The sequence below is a fragment of the Penicillium arizonense genome (assembly GCF_001773325.1).
Source record: "Penicillium arizonense strain CBS 141311 chromosome Unknown PENARI_contig009, whole genome shotgun sequence".
NCBI lineage: Eukaryota > Fungi > Ascomycota > Eurotiomycetes > Eurotiales > Aspergillaceae > Penicillium > Penicillium arizonense.
Window position 1 is genome coordinate 568,203 of NW_019173286.1, and position 24,656 is coordinate 592,858.

The following is a 24,656-nucleotide window of genomic DNA, read 5'->3' on the forward strand; positions in this document are numbered from 1 at the left end:
GGATTGCCAGTTTCTCAGGGAAACCTAGACCCCAAATCGTATGATGATGCTCCCCAAGCTCATGTGGAGACATGGGACGTCCGGGGGGCCACTCATATTGTCTCCCATGCGGTTCGGCATCATAGACTTCGGATACTGTACTGCGCATGACATCGAGGTTGTCGTTTCTTTCTGGGATCACCTCGCGGGCCTTGGAATCCAGACAGAGCCAAGTCTTGGTTCCAGTATGCAGCTGAAGCATTGTTCTCTCATACGTTCATTCGCGCTTGTGCATCCACCGATGAAATACACATCTCGGACACAACCGATTCATGATGCAATGGTAGTGAGAGAACATACTGATATTATATAGTTCCGGCGATTTCTGGCATTGGACGGCTTTTTCCCCCTTAGGATTATTGACTATACATGACAACCCAACCGAGACGACTCTTATGATACTGTTATTTGACTTATTTTTCTTTCCACGACCTACTTATTGTTAATATCTTTACGCACCAATCCATCAAAAAATTCATTCAAAATGTCCGCCAACGAGATGACTACCAGACCCGAGGCTGAACAGTCAGAGAACATTGGAACCAGGGTTGCCAAAAAACTGAGCAAGCGATTATCCATAGGCAGCGGAAGCAAAGAGGGCACCAGCCATGGAGGCGCCCAGGATTCAATACTCGACAAAAGCGCCTCTATCAGAGACGAATTGGGCCAAGGTAACTTCAGCGGCGCCAAAGAGATCATCACCAAAGGCCAGACTACCAAGAGATCTACGAGCCAAGGAGATACCGGCGGAGCTTCGGGCAGCGCCGGAACCAACCAACGAGATATGAGCAAGGAAAATGCCAAGGAGACTGGACAGCAAATCAACAAAGGGATTAGCCAGGACAATTCCGAAAAGGCCTCCGCTGGTGGATCGAACAAGGAACAGCGAAACGCTGGCAGCCCACCAGTTATTCAACTCAGGAAAGAAAGTGGCAGTAACGAAAATACCGAAAAAGGCTCGACTAGCGAATCCAACAGAAAGGAACAAAGCAAAGGCCACAAAGACATGGACCACCGAGGTAGTGTCGCATCCGGAATGCTCGAACCAAACTACGATATTCGCAAGGGCCCTATCACTACGGAAGGAACATTCCAGGAGAAGAATTTCCACAACAAGACTGGCCGCGAAACTATTGTTTCGAGAGACGGCGGCATCAGCAAAAGCCCTACCCAAGGAGACGCCAACACACAGGCTAACACGGGTAATGCTACTGGATCGAGCACCAACCAGCAAGGCCTTTCCCAAACTGGCATTGTAGGATCGAGCAGTGACAAGGGCAAGTCAAGCTCCAGCAAGCGTAACTCTTCTCAGTTTGCCTCTGCCGTAGCACCAAACAATGGCAAAGACAGCTCGAGCCAATTGAAGAGCGGAGGAGCCAATGCTGGAAATGATTTCAGCGATGAGTTCATCCAGAACGAGCTCCACGACCAAGAGAACATCAGCGGAGACGTCTTTGACGATGGATCCGGCGGCAAAGACCTCTCTAAGAAAACTGCAGGTCATGGTATGTCGAAGAAGTCTCATGCCAACCAGAAGAACCTTGAACAACAGGGCTCCAAGGCTTCGCAGAAATCAGGAGCTGACCAGGGTTTGGCAGGTGCCGCTGTTATCGGCGGCAGTGGAATGAGCAAAGGAACCAGCAGCCAGACTTCTACTGCCAAAAAACAGTCAAGCAAAAGTCACTCCAGCTCTGGAGTCAACGAAATGGCCCGCAAGGAGCTTGCTCCAACAAGTCCGAAGAGCCAGGCTCAATCTACTGTCAGTGAAAATGGTCGCTCAAGGGGCAAGGACTCGGCCGCCGACAGTCAGGCAAAGAAGAGGTCGTACTCTGGAGCACTCTTGGGCCAAGGTTCTGGTCAAGGTTTCAACCCTGCTATTCCAGCAGATAGTGCCTATGCTGGCACCGGGGGCTCGCAAGAGGCTAGCACCATGGGCCAGCACAGCGGCATTGGCGGGACCAGCAGCATGAGCCAGACCAGTCAGTTGCGCTCTACCACTACTAGCCAGACAAAACAGTCAACGTCCAGCAATGTCTTCTCCGGCAGCGGTGGAACTACCACCCAAGCAGCCATGGTTGGCGGAGGAAGACTGCAGCAGAGTGGCGTCAACGGTGGTTCCAGCAAGAGTGGTGTCGGCAACGGCACCAGTAGTACCACCACCGGCGGCATGAATGGCGCAACCACAAAACGCACCGTCAGACAGCTCAGTAGCGGGGGCTTCAAGGTTACTGTTCTCCAGGAGAAGCTCCAGGCTGTGTCCCAGAAGTGCAAGACTCAGCTGGGCCTTTCTTCAGATGATATCAGTCGCCGCAGCCCTACCGTTGACTCTTTCTTCGATGCTGTTGCTGCTGAGCGTCTCCGCTGGATGCCTCGTGATGGAAGCAAGCTTGACTGCTGTCTCAGATGGGCTTCCAGACTGGCATATGCCGTTGACGCTCTTAGGGAGTCTGTCGGAGTCTTTGCACCTGCCGCCAACGAGGCTGCAATGCTCATTTGGGGATTCTCCATTCTTCTTTTGGAATCTGACATTGACAACACCGATGTCTTCGAAAGCGTCTTTGGCCGATATGGTCGTGTTGCTGTCGGCATCTACTTGCTTCTCCAGTACGAGACCGCGTATAAGTCATCCCCTGAGCTTCAGCCAGAGGTCACCGCTGTGTTTGCCGACTTGCTTGAGATGGTCTGTAGCACAACCACGAGCTGTGTTGAGGGATTCAAGAGCAAGGAGTCTGACCAGGTAATTGGACGCAACGTTGACGCAGCCTTTGTGACCTACGCCAAGCGCTACTCTACTCATTGGAACTCTGTTGTCGACTCTCACACCTCGAAGCTCGTGAAGCAAAGTTCGCAAATCTATTCTTCTCCTGAGCTGGGTAGCTTGCGTCAGTTCCTGGGAGTACAAGACCGTCCTCTCCAGTTTATTCTGGATTCCCGCGCCCACTTACTCGCTGAGGGGTCGTTTGAGTGGTTCAACAACACACTCTATGACTTCACTGTTGCTACCACCCCTGTAATGCTTATTACAGGTGGAGTTGGCTCTGGAAAGAGTGCCCTGGCTCAATGGACAGTCGAGAGACTGCAGGAGTCGGCCGAGCATGATAGCTGGAATGTCATTCCGTACACAATTCGTGAGTTTTTCAATACCAAACCCTGTAATCATCTACTGACAAAATTTAGGGGCCGATATTCCCGTCGCTACTCTGCCTCTCCGTATCCTGAAGGGTATCTTGCACCAGATGTTGGATCACTGTGTTAGTGATATCCAAACACAAGAAGCAATCCTTGTCGATGTAGCCAAGGCAGCTCAAGGTGCTATCGATGGAGCTGGCGATGACGAAGTTGAAGAATCTCTGTGGAAGGGAATCCGGACCGGTCTTTCTGCCAACATCCAGTATATGTTTGTCATTGATGGTATCGACCAGATCAAGGGCGGAGATGCTGATGCTATGGCTTGCTTGGATCACTTCTGTGATATCCTTGCAAAGCAGAACGCCGGATCTAAGATGATCGCTTTCACTCGGCCGCTCAGCTCGAAGACAAGCTCGAAGAACGTTCAGCAGTTTACCATGCAGACCTCTCAGACCAAGACAGACCTCACAGCCTATGTGAAAAAGATGCTTGCGTCTGGTGCTAACTTCGACACCCTCAAGAGTAACCAGCTTGATAAAGCTGTGGATTCCATCGTCCAACGCTCCCAGGGCTCTTTCAGCTGGGCGGAGATGGCGGTTGCGTATGCCAAACAGCAAAAGACGTTGAACCAGGCTGTTTCATCCGTGCAAAGCCTGCCACAGTCCATGCCAGAGCTCCTTGACTTCCACTCCACCAACGTCGACTTCACCCAGCAGGGAACTCTCAATATTGTTTCCTGGCTGGCAGCTGCCGAGAGACCCTTGTTGGTCGAGGAAATTGAGCACCTCTTGAATGTAGACCCCAAGGGTCCTAGCTACGTGTCCCGCCAACCTGCTGACAGCTACGAGACTTTGAATGCACTGAGTCCCCTCGTCATGACGCGCGATGGTGTGGTGTCTTTCGCCCATACCTACATTCGTGACCATGTCATCAGCCAGGCGAAGACCTCTGGATCCAAGTTACTCAATCTCAAAGAGGCACATTACGACTTGCTTACTCGATGCCTTTCGTGTGTGCAGCTCAGCGTCCAAGAAGAAGTTGATATCTCCATGGACAAGTTGAGCATGGAGGAGCGCAACCACCTCTTTGATAAGTATGTCGTCTTGGAGTACACCGCACGCTACTGGCTGTCGCACCTGCTGTCCTCACCTTTGGTGACAGATGACGGAGAATTCCAGTTCGACAATAGCTTTAAGAAGCTCCTTCCGGCGACAGTTCTCTTTGCTCGCCTGGAATTGACTTGCCGCGAGTCCCAGTTTACCCGCTCCAGTGTCGTTGAGCTTTACCGACTTGCGAGTGACATTCGCCGAGCCATTCTGGGAGACAAGAACATGGCCCTGCTGGAAAGCTTGCTTCTCAGCTCACGCGCGGCCAAGCTGGCTCACGCCAGCCATGCCGACGAGCACTCCTACGAAGCTTGGAAGCTGAGCCAAGAGCTCCTTGGACAGTCACACTCGCTTACCCTGACATGTTCCGAGACAATGACTCAGTCGTTCTCCGAGCGAGGAACTATGACTGCCCCGCAGGAGGATATCATGAGGTACTTGATCCTGACCGACACCGAGATCACTGGCGTGGAGTTCAACCAGCGCTTGAAGTATCTCGGAATTATTGTCAGCATGTACAAGTCTCGCAGCGACGATGACTCTGCCCTGCTCATCTCTAAGCAATTCTACCAGCAGATTCTCCAGAAGTACGGAACAAACTCTCACCAGTCCTCCGAGACTGCCGATTTCTTGACCGCTCAATTCTCTAGCACTGGAAGCGATGAGATGAGCCGAGACATTGCCAGAACGAAGTATGACAATGTTGTTCGCACCATGGAAGTCACCGATGAGCGCCGCATAAGCTACACTCTTTACATGGCTCAGTTGTACGAGCAGCAAGGTGACTTTGCTCACTCTCAAGCCGTGCTTTCCAACCTCTGGGCTGGTCTGAACTCGCGCGACATTGACTCTGTCGACATGATGGACAAGAAAGCCAATGTGGCTCTCTTGTACTACCAGTTCCTTCGTCGCCACGGCCGAAATGACGAGGCTGAAGTCATAATTCGTGAACTGGTCGCTGATCTCGAGGTTACTGGTGTCCACTCCTCGGATATGATGCACCGTGTGAACCTTCTGAGAACCGAGACTCAGGAGATGCACTTGTGGAGCCTGGACCGCTCTTTGTCGGTGCTCATGTGGCGCTACTACAAGGAGACCAACCAAGAATATTCTGAGGAGTCCACTGCGCTGGCCCTTTCAATCGCCCAAAGCATGTCCAACTCTGTATCGATGGAGCAAGCATCTTCGCTCTCCGTCAAAGACCGCAAGCTGTTGGTTGAGCTGTTGGATGTCATTTCGGCCAGCTCGAGTAACATGACTGTAACCACTTTGATCATGTGTCACAACCTCTCCAGCATTTATATTCGCGAGGAAGACTGGGTGCAAGCCAGTGAATGCTCCATGGCTGTCTTGCAGCACATCTGGCCCACTGTCGAGCAGCCCAAATCCCACAAGATGTTCTCGACTCAGCTGGCACCTCCTGCAGCCGACCTTGCCCTGATCTTGGCTTACTGCCACTTCCGCAGGCTGCACCTGGAACAGGCTACAAATGTTTACGACAATGCCTTTGGGTCTTTGATCTCATCAGAAAGAGTACCAGTTCCTTCTGTCCTGGCCGTCGCCAAGGCTGTGGTCGAATTCTACGAGACTTCTTACCAGTTCACCAAGGCGCTGACTCTGCTCCATACTGTCAGCAACTTCTTGACGTCTCGTCTTGGAGAGACCCACAAACATACCATCGACAACATGTACCTCGAGGCTGCTCTGGCAACTCGCCTGGAGATGACCGGTGAGGCCAAGAGCACCTACCAGCGCATCTACAATGCCACCTCTCAGGAAGGCAAGATCGACCCAGAGGGCATCGATGCTGCCATTGCCCTCATTGACCTCTACGAGGGAGAAATGCAGTGGGACTCTGCCTTGGGTGTCTACCGCTCACTCTGGCCAACCCTTGTTGTTGAGGATAACAAGAAGCACACATTTGACCAGATTCTGGTGGATCGCATGTTGGAGAGAACGTATTCCGGCTACATGTCTATTCTGACAACCCGCAAGACTAAGAGCTCCGAATTTAGCGAGCGATACCAGGTTGCTTCTGACTATGTCATGACCTGTCGCCACGTGCACGGTGCTACCAGCCAGAAGACGCTTAATGCCACTCTGCTGTTTGCTGAGCTGTGCGAGAGCAGCGATTCCCACATTGACCAAGCCATAGCTTTGTACAGGCAGCCTCTGCAGACCAGCGAGTGGGTGGACACTACTCAGTCGTCCAAGCCTCTTGACCAGATGACACACCCCCTGCCAATTACACTCAAGCATAAGCTGGCGCAGCTCTATGTTCGAAAGCATGATTCGACTAGTGACGCTCGCTCTCTCTACACAGAGGAGTTCCAGCTGGCCAAGAAGACCCAGGGCTATTTCTCTTCCACTACCCTATCTTGGCTGCGCGAGCTCGCAATGGCCCACTCGAGACAGGGAACTTCGACTGCTATCCAGCAGGGAAATGCAATCCTTCACACCTTCATTACCGACGTATTGCATGTTGGCGGTGATCCTGACCAGATGGGCGATTGGGCTCGCAAGATTGCTTCAATCTACCTCGAGTGCGGATTCATCGAAGGCGGCAATAACGTGCTCGACGAGTTGCGCCACCGCGTAGTGTACAGCTCTGAGGCCTCAGCTATGGCGCTGCATGACCGACGCGACGCCGTATTTGTCTCTGCTTTTGAGGAAGTCTTTGGCAGACGCGCTACCCACAGCCAGATCATGACGGAGATGACTCGTGAGATGTCGACTTACCAGGCGTTCTCCAAGAGCCTTACTGGTCACGACTTCATTCCTACTTTAATCACCGGTCACGTTCTGTACAATCTTCAGACCGAACAGAAACGATTCCGTGCTGCCGCAGACACCAAGGACAAGTTGTACGACTACTTCTGCTCCAACCTCTCGGCCACCAGTGTCGCCGACCAAGAAATCGTACAGCAGTTCTACCACATTTGCCTGCGTGAGGTCCATAGTGAGGATTATACCATGAACATTCTTAGCAGGACCGCGGATCTCGTCCGCGAATTGTGCAACTCCTCTCGCTTCCAGGATGCAACTATTCTGACAGGCGTGCTACACTCGTTCATGCACCTTACCGAAGGTCTGAACAGCTACAACAGCATCAAGACCGCCACCCAGATCTGTCTGTACTTGAGCGGCCACAAGGCGACCAAGTGCACAGACGATAAGACCTACCATGGCATGTCAGTCAAATCCAAGATGCTCCTTCAGGAGATTATGACAGCATCCAAATCCATCGGCATCGACATGGTGGACCTGCCATTCAACGACCTGAACGAAATAATCACCCTCCTAGGCGAGTACGATATGTTCGACGAACTTGAGGGAATCCTCACCCAACTCTGGACGTCCCGTATCGTCCAGCGCACCTGGACACCAGACGTGGTGGTGTGGATAGGCCGCCGTCTCGTCGAAACCCGCTTCTGTCGCGGCCACGTCGACTCAGCTATCCAGCTGTGCCGTGACATTTGCTACAACTTGCGCCAGGTTTGGGGCAGCTGCGATCCTGTCACTCTGGAGATGACCAAGCTCCTCTCTGGTCTGTTCACTGCATCAGATAACCACCAGGCGGCAGCCACCCTCCACGAGGGGATTCTGTACGACTTGCTCGGTGACAACGAAGCGAAGGGCCATGACCGTGCTGCTGATACCGTTTTGCAGCACATGGAGCTGCTCCGCCGTGCTCAGGCTCGCATGGGTGCTGATCAAACCTCGCGCCGGGCCTCGGCCCATGCAGAGCTGTTCCAGCAGCTGGGTTCCCGCTTTGGTATTGAGTCTGAAAAGATCCAGAGCGTCGGTGAAGCTCATGGCGACGAACAATTTGGAATGTGGTCCAAGCCTCGACGCTTCAGTTTGGATGTTGAGGACCTGGAAGAAGACGTCCAGTCTCACCACAATCATCTTCGTGTGGCTAGCGGTGCTGGTTTGTATGGTAGTGGTGGTTCCAGACGTATCTCGGTGCAGGCTCTCTAAGTATATACATGGAGCTATATATCCCTGTGGTCGGCTTCTGCTGGTGTTGATATTGGCTTATAATTACACGGACCTAAATTGTACACGTCCATAAAGTTGTTGAATTGAATGAATATTTACTCTTTGACTGTACCTGGCATTCAAGGAACTGAAGGTCTGTCGCGGCCTCTAGTTATATCAGATGGGTGGATGGGCAAAAGGAGGTGAAAAAAGGAGGCCAAGGTAGAGCGAAAACAATGCATGCAGTGGTATACCCGCGACGAGACTGGCTTTCATGTAGAGACTGTCCAGTATTTCATCAGTGGCACTGTATACACATTTAAAGAATAGATAAATGCAATTTGCCTAGAAAGCTATTTTATTACGTATGTCCTCCAAGGTAAAACTAAAAAGTGGGTGATCGAGGTCATATAATCTCTCCCTTGACCCTAGTTAGGGTTTGATATTGCAGAAATTGGATATACCATGCACACACCCAAAACGTAGTTAAATCAGTAAATTGAATTAATAATTACGTTGTAACATTTGGCTGAAGCCACCGGACATTAAACTATGCAAGAGCCCTACCTTCCTGAAGTATCGCCGTGGGACCTTCTTTCCTAAGCCATTTCATCATGTCGACATGTCCGAATCTCTAAATCACCAAGTCTCCAATGTCATAGAGCAAAACCCCCAAAATGCCCGAAGCCAACATATTTATGGATCTGGCCGAACCCCCTCTATTCATAGATCTGAACGGAGCCCCAATCCCATACCCAGTGATCCTGGGCTACGGCAGTTCATCAGTCGTCATCCAATCCAATGGAAAAGCAGTCAAAACACCCCTACGCCACCCAGACTACCGCGCACGAGAAATAAACGAGAACATAGGAACAATCCGCCTCGAACAAATGGTCTATACCCGTCTCCAGCCAATAGCAAATCAACAAACCTGCCCAGAAGTCCTGAAATGGATTGCATTCACCCAATTCAACATCCAGCTCGAGCTAATGAAAAACGGCACGCTACGCAACCTCCTCGACAAAGCCCTGATCGAACCACCCGCATCCAAAAAGAAAGCCTGGATGCGCCAGCTGGTCCGTGGCCTGATGTACATCCATTCCTGTCATGTCTTGGTGGTGGATGTCAAGTCGCGGAACATTCTCCTCACTGACGATTTGATGATTCGGTACTGTGATTTCGGGGAGTCGTCGTATATATCTGAGGATGTCAACATGGATACCGTGAATGACTGCGGCTACACGGTCAAGATCGATGTTGCGTTGCTAGGGGCAGTTTTCTATGAGATTGCAACTGGGAACCGGTGTGATGTCGACCTGTACGATCGGGGTGTAAGGCATAATAGGGTGCTTCGCTGGCCGCCACGGTTTCTTTTGCCTGCTACTGCGGGTGTCTTCTATGGGGGTATTATTGAGCGGTGCTGGAGGCCGATTGAGGAGGGTGGAATTCGGAATGCGAGGGAGTTGGATATGGCCTTTGAGAGAATTGAGATTGGGTTGGATAAAAGTACGGAGCCTGTGTCGCTTTGAGTCTGGTTCTTATCGTGTCTTAGACATGTACATGACTAGAATTGGTTTCTTCTTGATGCATGGATGGGTCGATGTATATTAGCCCACGGAACTGTATGAATAGGGCGTTAGTAAACGGACCTAGGGTTTCCCCCCGAAAGACCATCGTCTTAATTTGTTAGATTCTAAAGGCCCATTTGAAAATAAACAAAAGAAATGGCTTAAAGGGGGGTCGGAACTCCACCCTTTGGACAGGATAAGATTCGCTTAGGGGACTGGAACAGGCGACATTAGTGTATATACCTTTGAGACGTAGGTAATGCAACTAGTATATTTTCCTTAATGATTACCAGGGACAAGTGTTCAAGAATCTATTGAGTAAAATATGAGGTCCATTCAGTAACGCCCTATTCATAACTCTATGTTTTATCGGCAGAAAGCAGTGTGATCAATACCCAATGCACCCATTGATATTATTCCACCCATGCAGGAAATTCATAATAATAATGTGCAATGGTCCTGTAAAAATATCCCGTTAAGGTGGTGGAGGGTCATACCGTGGCCACGTAGGATGAACGTAGTCAAAGTCACAAAAACGCCAAAACGCACTGTCTATGTTGACATATACCAGCCAAAACTATAGACTGGAAGGAACATTGGAACCACATGGTCAAGCGGTCAATGCAAAGCTCAGCCCCATCAACCCCATGCCCGCAACGGCAAAGCCAATGCCCATGCCGCGGTGGTGAGTGAGACCTAATCCTTCGCTGAAGAGTTGTAATGCAACAGAGGTCATCACCCCGGCGGTGACTGCAAACATGCCGCCGTAGATACCCCATGAAGGGCCCGTGGCATCACCACTGCCGCGCTGGCCAGTGCTCCAAATCCAAAGTGCGGCTATCCCAGCACCGGCGGGTTGACTGATACCCCCAAGAAGACTGGACCAAAACATGGCTTTCCAGCGGGAGTTCAGAGCAAGATAGAGGGGAAGTGCCATGGCGAAACCTTCCACGATGTTGTGGATGAAAAGGGCTAAAAACACGGTCAAACCTAGTGTTGGACTGGCGTGGTTGGTAGCGTATGTGATGAATCCCTCGGGAAGCTTGTGCAGAGCAATTGCGAGCGATGTCTGCAGTCCAATGGAAAGGAATGCATTTTGAGGTACATGGTGGTGGTGGGGATTGCCACCATCGGATTTGGGACGTCCAGAATCAACATTATCCCCATGACTATGTTCATCGTGATAATGGCGCTCGGAATGTGAGTGATGCATATGCTCAGAGCGATGATTATGGGTTTGAGAGGAAGAGGAGGATGCAACGCATGGGTGCAAGGTATGGTGCGCCGCCACGGTATCAAAGTAGCCTGCTTCGGGTTCACCGGTGGTAGTATTGAGGCCAACATCAGACTCCGCCTGAGGAATCTCGGACTCCAACGGCGCAGAGATGCTCTGCTGGTGCGGCAGATGGGCCGGAGAGATCACAGCGGCGACCACAGTGGCTGGTGGGAGAAGCTTAGTGCACTCGCTGCCGCATGTCTGGGAAACTCCAAAACATGGTCCGTTTTCGTCGCAGAGAGGTTTGACGCCACCCATGAGAGATGTGATTCGGCGTGTTAGCATTGCCCGGACGGATTCGCGCAGTGCTGGAGTAGGTTCAATTTGTTGGCTCCGTTGCAACACCGCCGGAGTTGACTTGAAAGACACATGCTCAGCAGGTCGTAAGAGCGGTGTTCGCTCCGTATGTCCATTCTTATGGTTATGTGAGTTTTCATCCTCGACTCGACTCTCCCCGCGCTCGGGATCGTTTTCCGACTTTCCGTGCGTATGTGCGCAGTCCACGACATGCGAAGGAATAAAACGGTGAATGAAGCTGGAGACTATGCGGATAACCACAACTCCGGCGACGAAAAGACCTGTCAAGATATATGCAGATACAGAAGGAGAGAAGCCGGCGCGGGTGAGGTACTCTTTCGAGTTAGGGAGCATGCTATAGAGGGAGGTGAAAAGCTGCTAGATATTAGTTACGAATAATTTCAATCTCATCGTCCGAACTCACCATAACACCAGCGCTGAGACATAATGACGCCGACAGGAAGTTACTGCTGTTGGCGATCTGGAAGCTCTTGCGGTGGGAAAGCGCCTGCACCACGATGTCGACACAGATGATTGCCGAACCGAGGACGCAAGCTATGAATAATTAGTGATGGTTCAAATAATTCGAATCGGCGACACTCACCTACGCCTGAGACGGCGCTCATCACCCACCCCCGGATGTCGTTGGCAGCCATGGTGTGTGGGAGTTGGAGAAAAGGAAAATGGTGATGTAATTTGTATTCAACGGCCGGTAGTTGGCGGTTGGCGGTCAAGCTTCACTTCGCCTCTCTCGACAGGAAGAGAAAACCGAGACAGCCCTGCTGGATTGAGGGGCGTCTCTCACCTGAGCTGCAGGCCAGTGCATTCCTTTGCCCCCAAGGTTCTCACTTCCCCTCATGGCCGGGGACAGGGAGCAGCCGGAATCAACAGCCGGGAGGCATCGCGACTCTCCCTGGAGCAGGGGAGACCCTGCAAATGTGTTGACACTGGGGACGATGGAACACGAGTAGCCAGTTCGAGATTGTCTCCATATGGTGAGGCTCATGATCGCGTGATACCACGCGGCTTCATGCTGTCCGACATGCATATGATCGACCTCGAGAGGACACGGGGTTTCTGTTGAATAGGACTGACCAGGTCCAGCTGATCAGAGAAGAATCCAGAGAACAACTCGTCGATATAAAAGAGGCTCAGCTGTGAGAGAAATCGGAGGTCAACAGAATTTATACTCGAATTCACATGTGACTCTCTGATTGGTCCGTGACTTCTCCATTTTGTTTCTTTTTCTCCAGATTTGTTCCTTCGTTCGACTCAACCAGGCCAACTCCCGACAATCCTCGGGGACATCCAGTCATGTCCAAAGCAACTTTGGCCGTCATCGCTGCTGCCAGTGCCGCCACCGGTGCCGGTGTCACCGCGCTGCTCTACGGCAAACCCAGACAACAGCAGCAGCAACAACAAATCCCTCCCACCCCAACGACAGCCGGTATCGCAGCTCCCTCAGCAATCCCGGTACCAGCACTGGCCGCGAAAGCAGTCCTTGGCCCCGTCAACCCCTCCGGAATCACGCAATATGGCTTCCCAGGCCCAGTCGCCGACGAGATCTCCAACCTCGTTCTGCACGGCGCCTTCGACCGTCGCACGCGCAACCCCTCCTGGGTCGCCGAACACATCACGCCCGAGTCCCTGGCACTGAACAATGCCGACCGCAAGCACAGCACATTTACCGAGGACACGCACATCCCGGCTATGTTCCGCGCCAAGCTGGCAGACTACTTCCGCTCCGGCTATGACCGTGGCCACCAGGTTCCTGCTGCAGACGCCAAATGGTCTCAGCAGGCTATGGATGACACTTTCTCTCTGAGCAACATGTGCCCCCAGGTTGGCGAGGGATTCAACCGCGATTACTGGGCGCACTTCGAGACCTTCTGCCGTGACCTCGCGAAGAAGTACCCGTCTGTTCGCATCGTTACTGGTCCTCTGTATCTCCCCCACAAGGACCCCGATGGAAAGTGGCGCGTTAACTATGAGGTTATTGGTAACCCGCCCAACGTTGCTGTGCCCACCCACTTCTACAAGGTTATCTACGCCGAGGATGGCACCAACTCGCCCACCAGCAAGGTTTCCCTGGGTGCCTTCGTGCTGCCCAATGCCCGCATTTCGAACGACAAGCGCCTGACTGACTTCGAGGTCCCCATAGAGGCCGTAGAGCGTGCCTCTGGGTTGGAGTTCGCGTCTAACCTGGATCTCAGCCGTCGCCGTCGTCTGTGCCAGGAGGTTGCTTGCCAGGTCACTGTGCGCGAGTTCAACAATGCCAAGAAGCGCAACTAAGGGAAGTGCCAAATCCACTCGCGTGGCTTCAAACTGTATATCTAGAGCATTGTAATTGCATGGTTCGGGCATTAATAACCGCTCCGGGCGGTAATACCAGTATATTTTATCTACACGATTGAAAATCGTGTGTTTCCTACTCGTCACTTTCACTACTCTTCCGTGCTCAACACTGGAAGGCAATCCCGCTCTTCTTCCCCATATTCCCTCCCTTACCGGCAAAGCCAGTCCCCTCGGAACTAACCTCCACCAGACCGGGCTGGATGGCATCCTTTTCCTTATCCTTCTTCTTGGACTTCTTGCTCCCACTGCCATCATCTTTCTTCGAAAGCGGACGTGCTGTAAGGTCCGTCTCACAGACATAACATAAAACCTGACCATGTAGAGCAGCAGCAGCTTCCTGCTCCTCCTTGGTGGCATGAGGGTCGGGAGTATGGTGTTCATGAGGCGTCATGAACTTCGTAACACATGGAGAGCAGATGACATGACCGCAGGGTTTCGTGACTGTCCGAAAGCAAAGATTAGTTCAAATGTAACCCTCCAGTACGAATTGGATCACACATACGCATCGCCTTGAGCCCATTGCTCAAATTCTTCTTGCAGCTAGGACAAACCCTCGAAACAGTCCCATCAGACGCCTTCTCCTCGGTGAAATGAACCTCAACAAGCGACTTGAGCGAATAGCTATGCTGACTCTCATCCGTCGACCCGGGACAAATAGGCGTCAACTTGACCGTCTTGTTCGCAGCAATCTCATTCGCATCCGTGCCAGGCGTAAGCGAGGGAACCCAGAAAGAAGGCAAAGCAGATTTGCTAGATGCAGACTGCAAACACACATACAGCAAGATTAGCAAAAAAAAAAAAAGGTCCAACTTCACTTCCATCTCACCAGCACCGAAACCACATACCTTCTCCATCTTCAACTCGTTCTTCAACCGTTCCCTCTCCTCCCCAGCAACCCTAGCCATCTCCTTCTCATCCAACTCAAAAACCCTCTTCCTCTTCCCATCAACAACAACCTCCCGAGCCTTAAACTTCTTCAAAGCCTCACTCTCCTCCTCCGCCTTCCTCTTCGTCCCCGCACCGCCGTTGGAACCAAAAATATCCGCCTTAGCCTCAAGCCCCATAGACACCCTCTCAAAATCTCTCAAATCTCTCTCTTTGGCTTCAAGCAGAGTCCGCTCATCATCCTCAGCAATACGCTTGCGCGCATCATCACGCTCACGCTCCAGCCGCTTGATTTCCTGCCGTTGAGCGAGGAGGTCATTGATTGCGCATTCGCGGCAGAAGAGGTCGCCGTTGCTGGCGCAGCCTACTACTGGTGTTCGGGCTGGTTGGAGGCAGAGCCGGCATGACGCGAAGGGGAGGAAGCTGTCGCGGCCGATTGTGCTTTGTTTTGTGCCCCAGTTGTTGCGGAGGAGGCTGCGTTCGTAGGATGTGAAATGGGGGAGGGAAGTATTGCGTTTTGAGTGGGCCATTTTTAGTTATCGGGGTTGGAGGGATTGGGATTGGGGTTGCGTTTGGAGGAGCTTGGGTTAGCTTTTTGGGATGGGATGGCGTAATTGGTTTGGGGTGGTTTTTCTGCCGGTTTGCCGTTGGGTTGCGGGTTGGGATTGGTTGGTTGGGTCACCGCTGTTTTAACCGCTTTTTGTCAGCCCTATGTCGGTATAGATCTATATGAGGGGACCGTAAGATTATATGGAAAGATGTTGATTGGTGAGTATTTCTACTTATGACACGAATAATTCCAATCATTGTCAATCATAAGTCGCTTTTGTCTAAAAGTATTGACGCTCTCAAACGCAGAAAATGTAACACCAACCTAGGCGAAGCTGTATCGACCAAGCAGCCGCCTATCCCTTTAACAAATCCGTCCGATAACCCAATGGCAATGCAGAGATTCTAGGAACGCAGACACCAACATAGGCACAAGCGCAGAGAGATGCTCGTCAAAAGTTCTAAACCCAGACCGAACAGGAAACCCAGACCGAAACCCGAAATGCCAGACGTCACCGTTAATGCAAGCGCGAGAAGATGTTAACCGGTGGAAGAGGACTCAGAAAGAGAGAAAAAATAGAGAGAAAAAAGAGCAGAAGGATGGGTAGGAAGGGGGTATAATAATCGTCAAGCAGAAGATCAAGATCAAATGGTTAGGATGTACAGGAGAAGGGAAGATGAGGTTGACGAGAGGTTGAGTTTAGGCGCCTACGGATTGTTCACGTAGGTTTTCTGATGAGGCATTGTCCATGATTCGCTCGTTCAGTGATGTTGAGGATGGGGAGTGGGAGCTCCCGGTTCGTGGCGCGGAAAGGTAGTCTACGTTGGGCGTTGTTGTGGGCGACACAGGGCTGTTATCGGACTCTGCGTCAGGAATCGGAAAAGTGGTGATCACTTGAGAAGCTGGGCGCCCAATATCTTCTTCGGGTTGCTCTTCACGTGCGTCTTTGAACTCGGCTTCATCGTTGGTACGCAAACTGAGACCGGTAGTGGTGCTCATGCTATGCAATGAGTGAGGACGTTCTGGGTCGCGTTCCGACATTAGCGACTCGCCGCTGCCGAGGATGGGTTCCGAGGCCCGGGGCTCCTCGTGAGGAGTGGGCTTTCGCAGCTTGAGACGCTCTTCAGGAGGTATGTTTTGCCATTCCGACCCGAAGGTGACAATGGACGCCTTCTTTCCGTGGACAGTGAAGCTTGGAGCCTTGCGAGAGAGGACTTCACCGTCGCCAGAGGTTTGGTCATCCTCCTCCTGACCAATACTAGACACCGAACTCCGGTTCTTCTTTGAATGGGAATGATGTCTATGAGTATGGGAGTCACGTAAAGTGCGGTGAAGGCTGCGACGAACGCGACTCGGTCTATCGCCTGGAGGTGTGTCCGAGGAGCCCTCCGGCAGTTTCTCGGGGGTTGCAGTGGGTACAATATCTTGCTCTTTGCGTGCAGTTGGTGAACCACTCACGTCCAGAAGACCGGCTTCCCTGAGAAGGCGCTCTTCATTGTCATCGAAGCTGACGGGAGAAGTGAGCTTGGAAGCCCGCGACGCAAGACTGGCACCATCCCACTTGCTTGCACGACTAAGAACAGAAGCTTCCCGCTCAAGCTGAATGGTAGTTGGATCGGGAGAGTATGACTTGGCGCGTTCAGGAAGAGTGATGATAGAGCGACGACGACCAATGCGAGAAATGTCACCCGAAGTCGTCGATCCAGGGATACTGGGACGGCGCATTACTTCGTTGGAGGGTTTGGTGAGCAATCCTGTTTCTGGAGTTTGGTCGGTAGGATTCACAGGGTGCTCGGATGGATCGCGACTTGATGCAGTATGGACAACGCTGCCAGCTCTTTCCACACTTGGCTCCGATTTCACAGACGGACCGGAAAGAGAAGCCATGTGTGCTGCATCAGACTGTGCTGTCTCGGCAATGGATCCCACTGTACTCGCTGCCTCTTCGTCTTCACCTAAATCTCGGAGGAGGACTTGGCGGTAGCATTTGTTTCGCCAGATGTCCTGTCGCACCCATTTCAGCTTAGCAGACAGTCGGCCTGCAGCCATGATGACACCTTCTCTTGCCCGAGCGTGAACCGGAGTGAGAACCTGCAAGTGTCGTGCGTTTTGTAGCAGATCTTCCAGTTGCTTCTGCGAAACAAACAGCTTCTCATTTGCTTCGCGAATCTTGTGGCTCATCAATTCTCGTCGGGCCGCAACGAAACCAGCAACAATGTCGGTATCAATGCTAGGAGAATCAGGCTCCAGGTCACCTGTCTGTTGGGACAATTGTGAGGAGATGGAGTCCAACCGTTGACTCTTGCGGTACCTTTGGCCTTCGTAATTGGTGGCAATCATTCCCTTGGTGCGCACACCGGTCGTCCTGAATGCCGCGGCATAATTGAGGTGCGCAAGCCAATCATTCATTTCGGGTTCACTCTGAGCGAGGAAAGTCTCTTCCAACGCGTTGTGTCGAACAAACATGAAGGCAAATTTGTGCTTCTTGTAGCTCGAATCGAGGAGGGCAACTGCATCGCTGGTCGACATGATGGCATCCGGCTTGAAGTCAGAAAGAGGCGGTCTGAATACAAGGGTTCCACGACGTCCGGTCTTGACATAAGCCTCGTGCTGCGCCATGAGAGAGCGAACCCATTGGACATTGCGGAAGAAGTAGAGCTGTGAGAATGTGAGAATTGCACCCCATTCCTGCCATGGTGACCTGGCCCGCTTCTTTTTGGGATCTTTCCTCCAGAGGATTCCGACTTTGGCCACCTTGATATCAACCAACCCGGGGTTTGAGTCGAGGGGATTGCCTAAACTGGATGGCATGAATGCATCAGGCCGAGAACGCAAAGATATGATCTGCAAGATACCAGACTTGGTAAAAGCCTGGTGAAGGTTCTCCATATCTGGTGGACCAGCAGTCCCAAAATGGTCGTATGTATCATCAAGGTCCATAACATCCTTCAAGCTTGGTCGCAGGGATTCAAGTTTCCCATCCAAGATGAGGGCATAAGGATCGACGGGCTCCCGGCTAATTCGGCCGAGATTTTCAGTACTGGTGCTCTTGAAAAGGGCACGACGTGGCTTCGCAAGGTGGCGGTCACGAAGATTAGCATCTTCAACATGAATGAATGGAGTGTAAGAGATATTCTCATAGAAACACTCCAAGATGTCTTCCGAGATTCCCTCGCCACGACAATTCTTAACGTAGTCAGGCTTCTGCATCTTGCGTTTGTTGTTTTTGTTGAACACATCGGTGTGGAGAATCAGAATAGAAAATGCAATAAAGTATGCTTTATCGGGGGACGCGAAAATACCGGGGTTGCATTCATGATAGCGGTCAGCGAATGCTTGCAGGAACCGGTCAATCTGCTGTGTCTCTTTGGGAAGCTCAACCTCCATTAATAGTTTTCGGATTGCCATATCAATGGGATCACCAAAATACGAGAAGCCTCTCATATACTTCCGCAGGCCCACTTTGAAGAATTCCTCGTCCGATTGAGCAAGAACGCCCGCAATCATGCCGCGCGAGAGACACATTTCCAGCCGACTTAGATACGTCGCTGGAGTATCTGTCTCTTCCCGCTTTGGGACTGGTGGCGGTTCCGGTTTTGATATAGGCGTAGATGAGCCACCGGGCGAACCGCGTGGAGCTGGGGGCGATGAGTTTTGCCTCAATCGCTGCGTGATATTGAACATGTCCCCAAAGCTTTTGCGACCACTAGTCGAAGTCGAAGTGCGCCCCGAAGATGCCAGGTACGTTGTTGGAGTCAAGTCGTCCTGATTCTCGGCCAGCGATCCCATGGTGGACGATCGCCCTCGGTTCTTGAATGATGGATTCGATCGGACGGAACGTGCTGAATTAGTCGAGTCATTCCGGAACAATGGTGGCACGCTCGAGGCAGGAGCCAGTTGTACTGTGGATCGAGATGGTGAAGGTAGTGGTGAGATTTGGTCTTGGTTGTCCGAATGTCCGGAATTTGGTGTATCTACCGGTGGGAACTTCGGTCCATTGTCCGTAACTTGAGTCGACTGCGGGAGTTTTGGAGGAAGGGGAAATAGAGGGCTTCGCGTTCGTTTCAATCGTGGCATACGGAATCGTTTCGTTGCTGTTGCACCCGCTGCATCGCGAGGGGAATTGGTTCGCGCGACAGTCTGGTCTCCGTAACTCTGATCTGATCGAGACGACTCGGAGAACCGGGGGTCGATCAATGACGAGCGCTGAGAGTCGCTGTGCTGATCCCGGTTCCCCCGAGATGTTGTTGACAGCCGCCCGGGTTCTTCCGGGATACTCTGGGACGTTGCGAGAACGGAATCGGTCACTTGAGAATCGGCTGATCCCTGACCCCTCCGACGAGACTTGCCACTGGGTTGTTCCGTCGAAGACCGGGGCAATTCTTCCATGGATTGTTTGCGTGACGATGGTAGAAAGTTGAGCTTGGATCTTTGTTTCACAGGCTGGTCGAGTTCGTGGCTTGTAGGGGCGGTAGTAATGATCGTGGGAGCTGTGCCAAGATGGGACGGTCAGTTCTTCTGCATCAGTATGGATGTTGACGGGTTCACTTACGCGGTAGGGAAGGCACTGGAGGCGCGTCTTGGCCCGCCTTGGCGTATGACTTGGAGAGTTGGGGATCGGAGGCATGGCGTAGTCTCATAAAGCTGAATCGATTACGGCGCAAGCTAGGAGTGTCCCCCGAGGATGGACCTGCAAAGTCCGACTGAGCTACCCCATTCTCCTCTGGTGCCTGAAGACCCCGCAACTGAGGTCCTGGAGTGTCTAGGGCGGGAGATCGAGGGATGGACTCGGATAACCTGGGTTCGGTGGCTGGAGGGACTGGACGAGGTAGGTGTTCACTGCGACGTGACTGGCCTTCGATGGTGCTCTGTCTCTTGGAGTTGCCATCAGCCACCAACCTGAGTCCTTTCCAATGCATGGTGGACAGAGTGTGTCAATGACAGACTCAAGGACACATGCATGTAACTCTAGAAGAGGTTGGACATGGTTAGAAGTCCAGAACGTGGGATCTGAGGATCTGGTGGAGAGGGTCGTCAGCTCGCAAAAAGGGGAACGCGGGTAGGGAGGACCAACGTTCTAGATCGTTGTTACTCCAGAGCGCCACTTTTTTATTTCCTCGAAAAATCAGGGAAAATTCAAAAAAAAGAAGTAGCTATGAGGGGCAAGGCAGACGGGTTTTATCCAAAGGTCCAAGACTCCAAGATACCAAGAAACATCCCTGACGCGACCTGAGCGTCTTAGCGGGACGCCGTCAGAGGGAATAGATACTCTAGAGATAACTTAGAGATAGAGATAGAAAAAGAAATGGAGGTAAGAAACAAACAATAGAAAAAGATATCAATATGCATCAATGTAGATCGAGTTAATATAGATCTACTACAAGGCAACGTAGTTAATTAAACAGTAAGTTATATACTCGGATCGGGTCACTGACGTAGAAAAGCATGTCATCTCCCCGGATCTTTACTTAGCAACTCCAACGTCGCGTCACTTCCAGAACCTCAACTTCGCGAGTCGACGAATTGTCGTTTTCGAACATCAAACATTGGATATTGAACATTCAAGCCTCGAAATGGCTCTTTAACCGTACAGTCGTATCTCCCCTTCCCTTCTCCGCACCCCGAACTCCTGCCTATTTTATCCCTTCGACACACCCTCGGCATGCGTCTTCTACCATCACTCGTGGTCGCTGCGAGCTTTTACCCTCTCATATCTGCCGTGCCCGCAGGCTCCAGCATCACCCCACCGCCGCCCCTCCAGCCTGTCCACCTCATTACTCATTCTGACCCACGCCGCCCATGGACTCGGCTGCGCGATTGGGTAATCGGTTCGATCTGGGGTATTGATCCCAAGCATTGTTCATCGAGGAATGCATCGCCGCCATCTAACATCTACGCACGATATGGCAGTGATGTGGTGCTTCGATTTCACCTGCGTCAGCCGGACGAGGCAGCCGCATTGTCATCCGCATCGCAAGTGCTATTCTTGGATATTTGGGCCATCACCTCGGAATTCGTGGATATCAGACTGGCAGAGGACATGGTAAGCTTTACTTCGATTGCTTAATGGCTCTCAAATTAATCGCTCTTTAGATACCCTCATTGCTCGACCTTCTCCCGGTCACTCTCCGCACCTCCTACACCCCCCTCATGGATAATCTCGCCGACAAGATATACGCAACATATCCTGATAGTCTCCGTAATAATTTGGACCTCGGGTCAGGAACTATATCACCAGGGCGCAAGACAACGACAATTGGCGACCTCTTCTTCCAAGAATACCAGCCACTGTCGGTTATTACGCAATGGATGCGCTTGATGGCATCGATGTTCTCCTCGCATGTGCGTATGACTAGCATAGGTCTTTCCTACGAGGGCCGCGACATCCCAGCCCTGCGACTGAGGGGGTCCGAAACAGACAACAAACCCGGGCCCCGCAAGACGATCGTCATCATGGGTGGCACCCACGCCAGAGAATGGATCAGCACATCCACAGTAACATACGTGGCCTACAGTCTCATCACATATTACGGGTACTCCCCTGCCGTAACACGCTTGTTGCACGAGTACGACTGGGTCCTAATTCCTACACTCAATCCAGACGGATACGTCTACTCATGGGAGTCAGATCGTCTGTGGCGTAAGAACCGCCAGCCGACGGGACTCCCACTGTGTCCCGGCATTGACCTGGACCGCGCCTGGGACTTTGAGTGGGATGGCGAGTCAACTCACTCGAACCCCTGCTCCGAGAACTATGCCGGCACAGAGCCATTTGAAGCACGGGAATCGCAGCGCCTGGCGCAGTGGGCGCAGAATGAGACAGCTCATGGCCGGGTTGACATCGTCGGCTTCATTGACCTGCACTCTTACTCTCAGCAGATCCTCTACCCATACTCATACAGCTGCTCAGCCGTACCCCCCACCCTCGAGACTCTCGAGGAACTCGCCTTGGGTCTCGCCAAAACCATCCGCCAGACCTCGCATGAGTCCTACGACGTTACCTCGGCATGCGAGGGGATCTTGACCAATGGTGCAGCTACTGGAGTTACTTCCGGTGGTAGCGCTCTAGACTGGTTCTACCATAAATTGCATGCCACGTACTCTTATCAGATCAAACTTCGGGACCGGGGTAGCTATGGGTTCCTTTTGCCCTCGGAGCATATCATTCCCACCGGAAAGGAGATCTTCAACTCCTTATTGACATTCAGAAAGTTCATGTGGGGTGAAGAAGCCTCGGATATTACCTTTGAAGACATGATGATGGGCGGTCAAGTGCCCCTGGCGGATAAGGTATGAATTGGGTTGTCCCTGGAAGCGTTCCTTTTTAATGACTACATGTGGAATTCCGAGCAATTCATTTTTCTTCTTCGAGATTATCACTCCTTCTTTTGAGACACCTTGTATATTGGCCGGTAATGCAAGATTGTATGGTATATCTAATATTTTCTCTGATGTTAATGCGATACGATATGAGTGCAAATTACACTTATAGGCCATAAAATTACTACCTAAGGCACTCGAAAACGGGCAAAATAAAGGAGAAAAAGAGAAGCCAAAGCAGGGCGAAAATAATGATGAAACGGTATACTTAATTCGAGGCTTTGTAGAGAGACTGTCCAATACTTCATCAGTAGCACTGTATACACATCTATTACCTCTGTCATGTAATATACCAATGCCGGGACTGACGTCGAAAGTTGAACTGTCCATATTTGAATGACTTCTAGGGAAAAGTCAACCACCATTTCATCACGGCTTTTAAAACAAAAAGGAACATCATTACCGACTTCTCAATATTTGCCAAGTGAATAGTTCATATTTCTCGCCCCCACCATCCCCACTGTCTCAGCCTCGCCGATTTTTAAGGCACTTCAGATTTTGTTTGACGCCAGCAGATATTTCACCCAATCCGATGTGCCCTCGCATTGTAATATTCAATGTTAACACAGAAGAAAATGTTGGCAATTCAATGTCTCCTTCTGTGGATCGTTGGTGCTATAGCTGCTAGCCATTATCGTATGTGGCACTATCACGGAAGAAATGGACTACGCTGATGTATGCACTTCTATTACTAGCACTCGCTGTCAGCTTTGGATTTAATTACATGTATGTCGAACCAACCCTCTCGCTTTTGCACAAAGAAAGCAGAACACCGAGAACATTGCTAACCTTGGCATGCACAACTAGCACTGCTGCCTATGTGGACTCAGCCAATGATTCAGTTCCAATTGTGAAGATCGAAGGATCCGAAGAGTATCAGAGATATATGCGACAATTGGCCAGTGATTCTCAGGACAGAGTGTGAGAGTCCACACCGTGACATACAACAATCAGTTCCCGTTACTTACCTCTGCTACAGTAAACGACACAAAAGGGACGACGAAACAGAAGAAAGCGAACTGATTACGTTGCATTACCGCGATGAAGACTATGTGGGAAAATCCCAAAGAATGATCTCCAATATCCTCACGGAAGTCTTGCAATTGGCGACCGACGCTGTTAACTTCCCACTCGAGATTGAAGCAACGGGTATCCCTTCAGGATTTGACTCTTTGGCAAGCAAACATTTGACTGCGATGCTGTTGAACAGCGACGCAGCTCCACAATTGAAAGATGAAAGCCAGATTATGGGATTCTTCGAGACGATCCAACTGGTCTATGATAAAGAGGAGCCAGCGTCAGACCATGGTCCTATGCTTTATATCGACTATACTTATTACTCATTGGACATGAGAATTACCGATGGAGTAGTGACTATGGATCACCCAGAGCATACTTTAAAGGGTGGAAGATTCCCTTGGTTTGGGGCTGATTCGACTAGAGTCACTTTCAAGGTCTGTCTTTTCTCTTCTCTGCATGAACTTAGCTTCCACTCACGGATTTGCACATGCTAATTATATGAAAACAACAGGACAAAATTATGAATCAAATTTATGACTACTTCCCGTGGTTTGGGCCGTCTGGTTTTGATACACGCGATGCAATGGTTTGCCTCTTCTTCCATAATGTGAGCTTATATTGCTGATGCTGACAATTGGAAATAACAGGAAAGAATTGGTCTCCTTACTGGGTATTTTATCTCCCTGTTGGAGATTAGGGATTATCAAAATCTCCGTGGCTTCATTCTAACTGGAGATGTATCTCATGATGCCATGGAGGATATCGAGAGAGTTGTCAATGAAAAGCTGCCTAAAGAATGGAAGCCATCGCTTCGGGCGGATATTAACCCTGCCTTTGTTGGCGTTGTTGGTCTCACACGTCGAGCAAAGATGTTTACGCGGGATACAGAGGTTGTGAAATCCGGTCGTCCGATTCATGATGAGATGTGATCTATGTTGGACATTCTTTATCTGCAGGTCCTCATTGACTGCTGGGACTGAACGTACGAAATGCTCAATTGTAGATACTCGCCCGAGGTAATCTGAACATTCATCATACATACGCATCACCGTAGACCTACAGAAATGAGA

General features: G+C 51.2%; 7 protein-coding genes across 7 annotated transcripts; 4 read left to right on the plus strand and 3 right to left on the minus strand.

Annotated features, from left to right (window-relative positions):
• Positions 1 to 523: 523 nt before the first annotated feature.
• PENARI_c009G00754 (uncharacterized protein) lies at positions 524 to 8,255 on the plus strand (the record flags this gene model as incomplete). The annotated part of the gene is made up of 2 exons (XM_022631724.1): positions 524 to 3,167; positions 3,217 to 8,255. 2 exons carry the CDS (start codon positions 524 to 526, stop codon positions 8,253 to 8,255), a joined length of 7,683 nt encoding a protein of 2,560 aa, XP_022488312.1.
• A 677-nt stretch (positions 8,256 to 8,932) lies between these two features.
• Positions 8,933 to 9,784, plus strand: PENARI_c009G07781 (uncharacterized protein; the record flags this gene model as incomplete). The annotated part of the gene is made up of 1 exon (XM_022631933.1): positions 8,933 to 9,784. The coding sequence occupies one exon, from the start codon at positions 8,933 to 8,935 to the stop codon at positions 9,782 to 9,784; it is 852 nt and encodes a 283-aa protein (XP_022488193.1).
• Positions 9,785 to 10,433: 649 nt separating this feature from the next.
• On the minus strand, positions 10,434 to 12,052 carry PENARI_c009G01880 (Zn(2+) transporter ZRT3; the record flags this gene model as incomplete). Its single annotated transcript, XM_022631762.1, has 3 exons — positions 10,434 to 11,771; positions 11,821 to 11,951; positions 12,001 to 12,052. The coding sequence occupies 3 exons, from the start codon at positions 12,050 to 12,052 to the stop codon at positions 10,434 to 10,436; spliced, it is 1,521 nt and encodes a 506-aa protein (XP_022488430.1).
• A 658-nt stretch (positions 12,053 to 12,710) lies between these two features.
• On the plus strand, positions 12,711 to 13,688 carry PENARI_c009G11180 (DNA/RNA non-specific endonuclease; the record flags this gene model as incomplete). The annotated part of the gene is made up of 1 exon (XM_022632044.1): positions 12,711 to 13,688. One exon carries the CDS (start codon positions 12,711 to 12,713, stop codon positions 13,686 to 13,688), a length of 978 nt encoding a protein of 325 aa, XP_022488227.1.
• A 152-nt stretch (positions 13,689 to 13,840) lies between these two features.
• On the minus strand, positions 13,841 to 15,166 carry PENARI_c009G07502 (putative RING finger domain protein; the record flags this gene model as incomplete). Its single annotated transcript, XM_022631922.1, has 4 exons — positions 13,841 to 13,845; positions 13,905 to 14,192; positions 14,254 to 14,512; positions 14,597 to 15,166. The coding sequence occupies 4 exons, from the start codon at positions 15,164 to 15,166 to the stop codon at positions 13,841 to 13,843; spliced, it is 1,122 nt and encodes a 373-aa protein (XP_022488181.1).
• Positions 15,167 to 15,885: 719 nt separating this feature from the next.
• On the minus strand, positions 15,886 to 20,105 carry PENARI_c009G06015 (Arf family guanine nucleotide exchange factor SYT1; the record flags this gene model as incomplete). The annotated part of the gene is made up of 2 exons (XM_022631881.1): positions 15,886 to 19,676; positions 19,739 to 20,105. The coding sequence occupies 2 exons, from the start codon at positions 20,103 to 20,105 to the stop codon at positions 15,886 to 15,888; spliced, it is 4,158 nt and encodes a 1,385-aa protein (XP_022488354.1).
• Positions 20,106 to 20,848: 743 nt separating this feature from the next.
• PENARI_c009G02467 (M14 family metallopeptidase) lies at positions 20,849 to 24,515 on the plus strand (the record flags this gene model as incomplete). The annotated part of the gene is made up of 8 exons (XM_022631782.1): positions 20,849 to 21,229; positions 21,280 to 22,476; positions 23,136 to 23,202; positions 23,262 to 23,292; positions 23,374 to 23,487; positions 23,546 to 24,020; positions 24,098 to 24,172; positions 24,234 to 24,515. 8 exons carry the CDS (start codon positions 20,849 to 20,851, stop codon positions 24,513 to 24,515), a joined length of 2,622 nt encoding a protein of 873 aa, XP_022488335.1.
• Between the last annotated feature and the right edge of the window lie 141 nt (positions 24,516 to 24,656).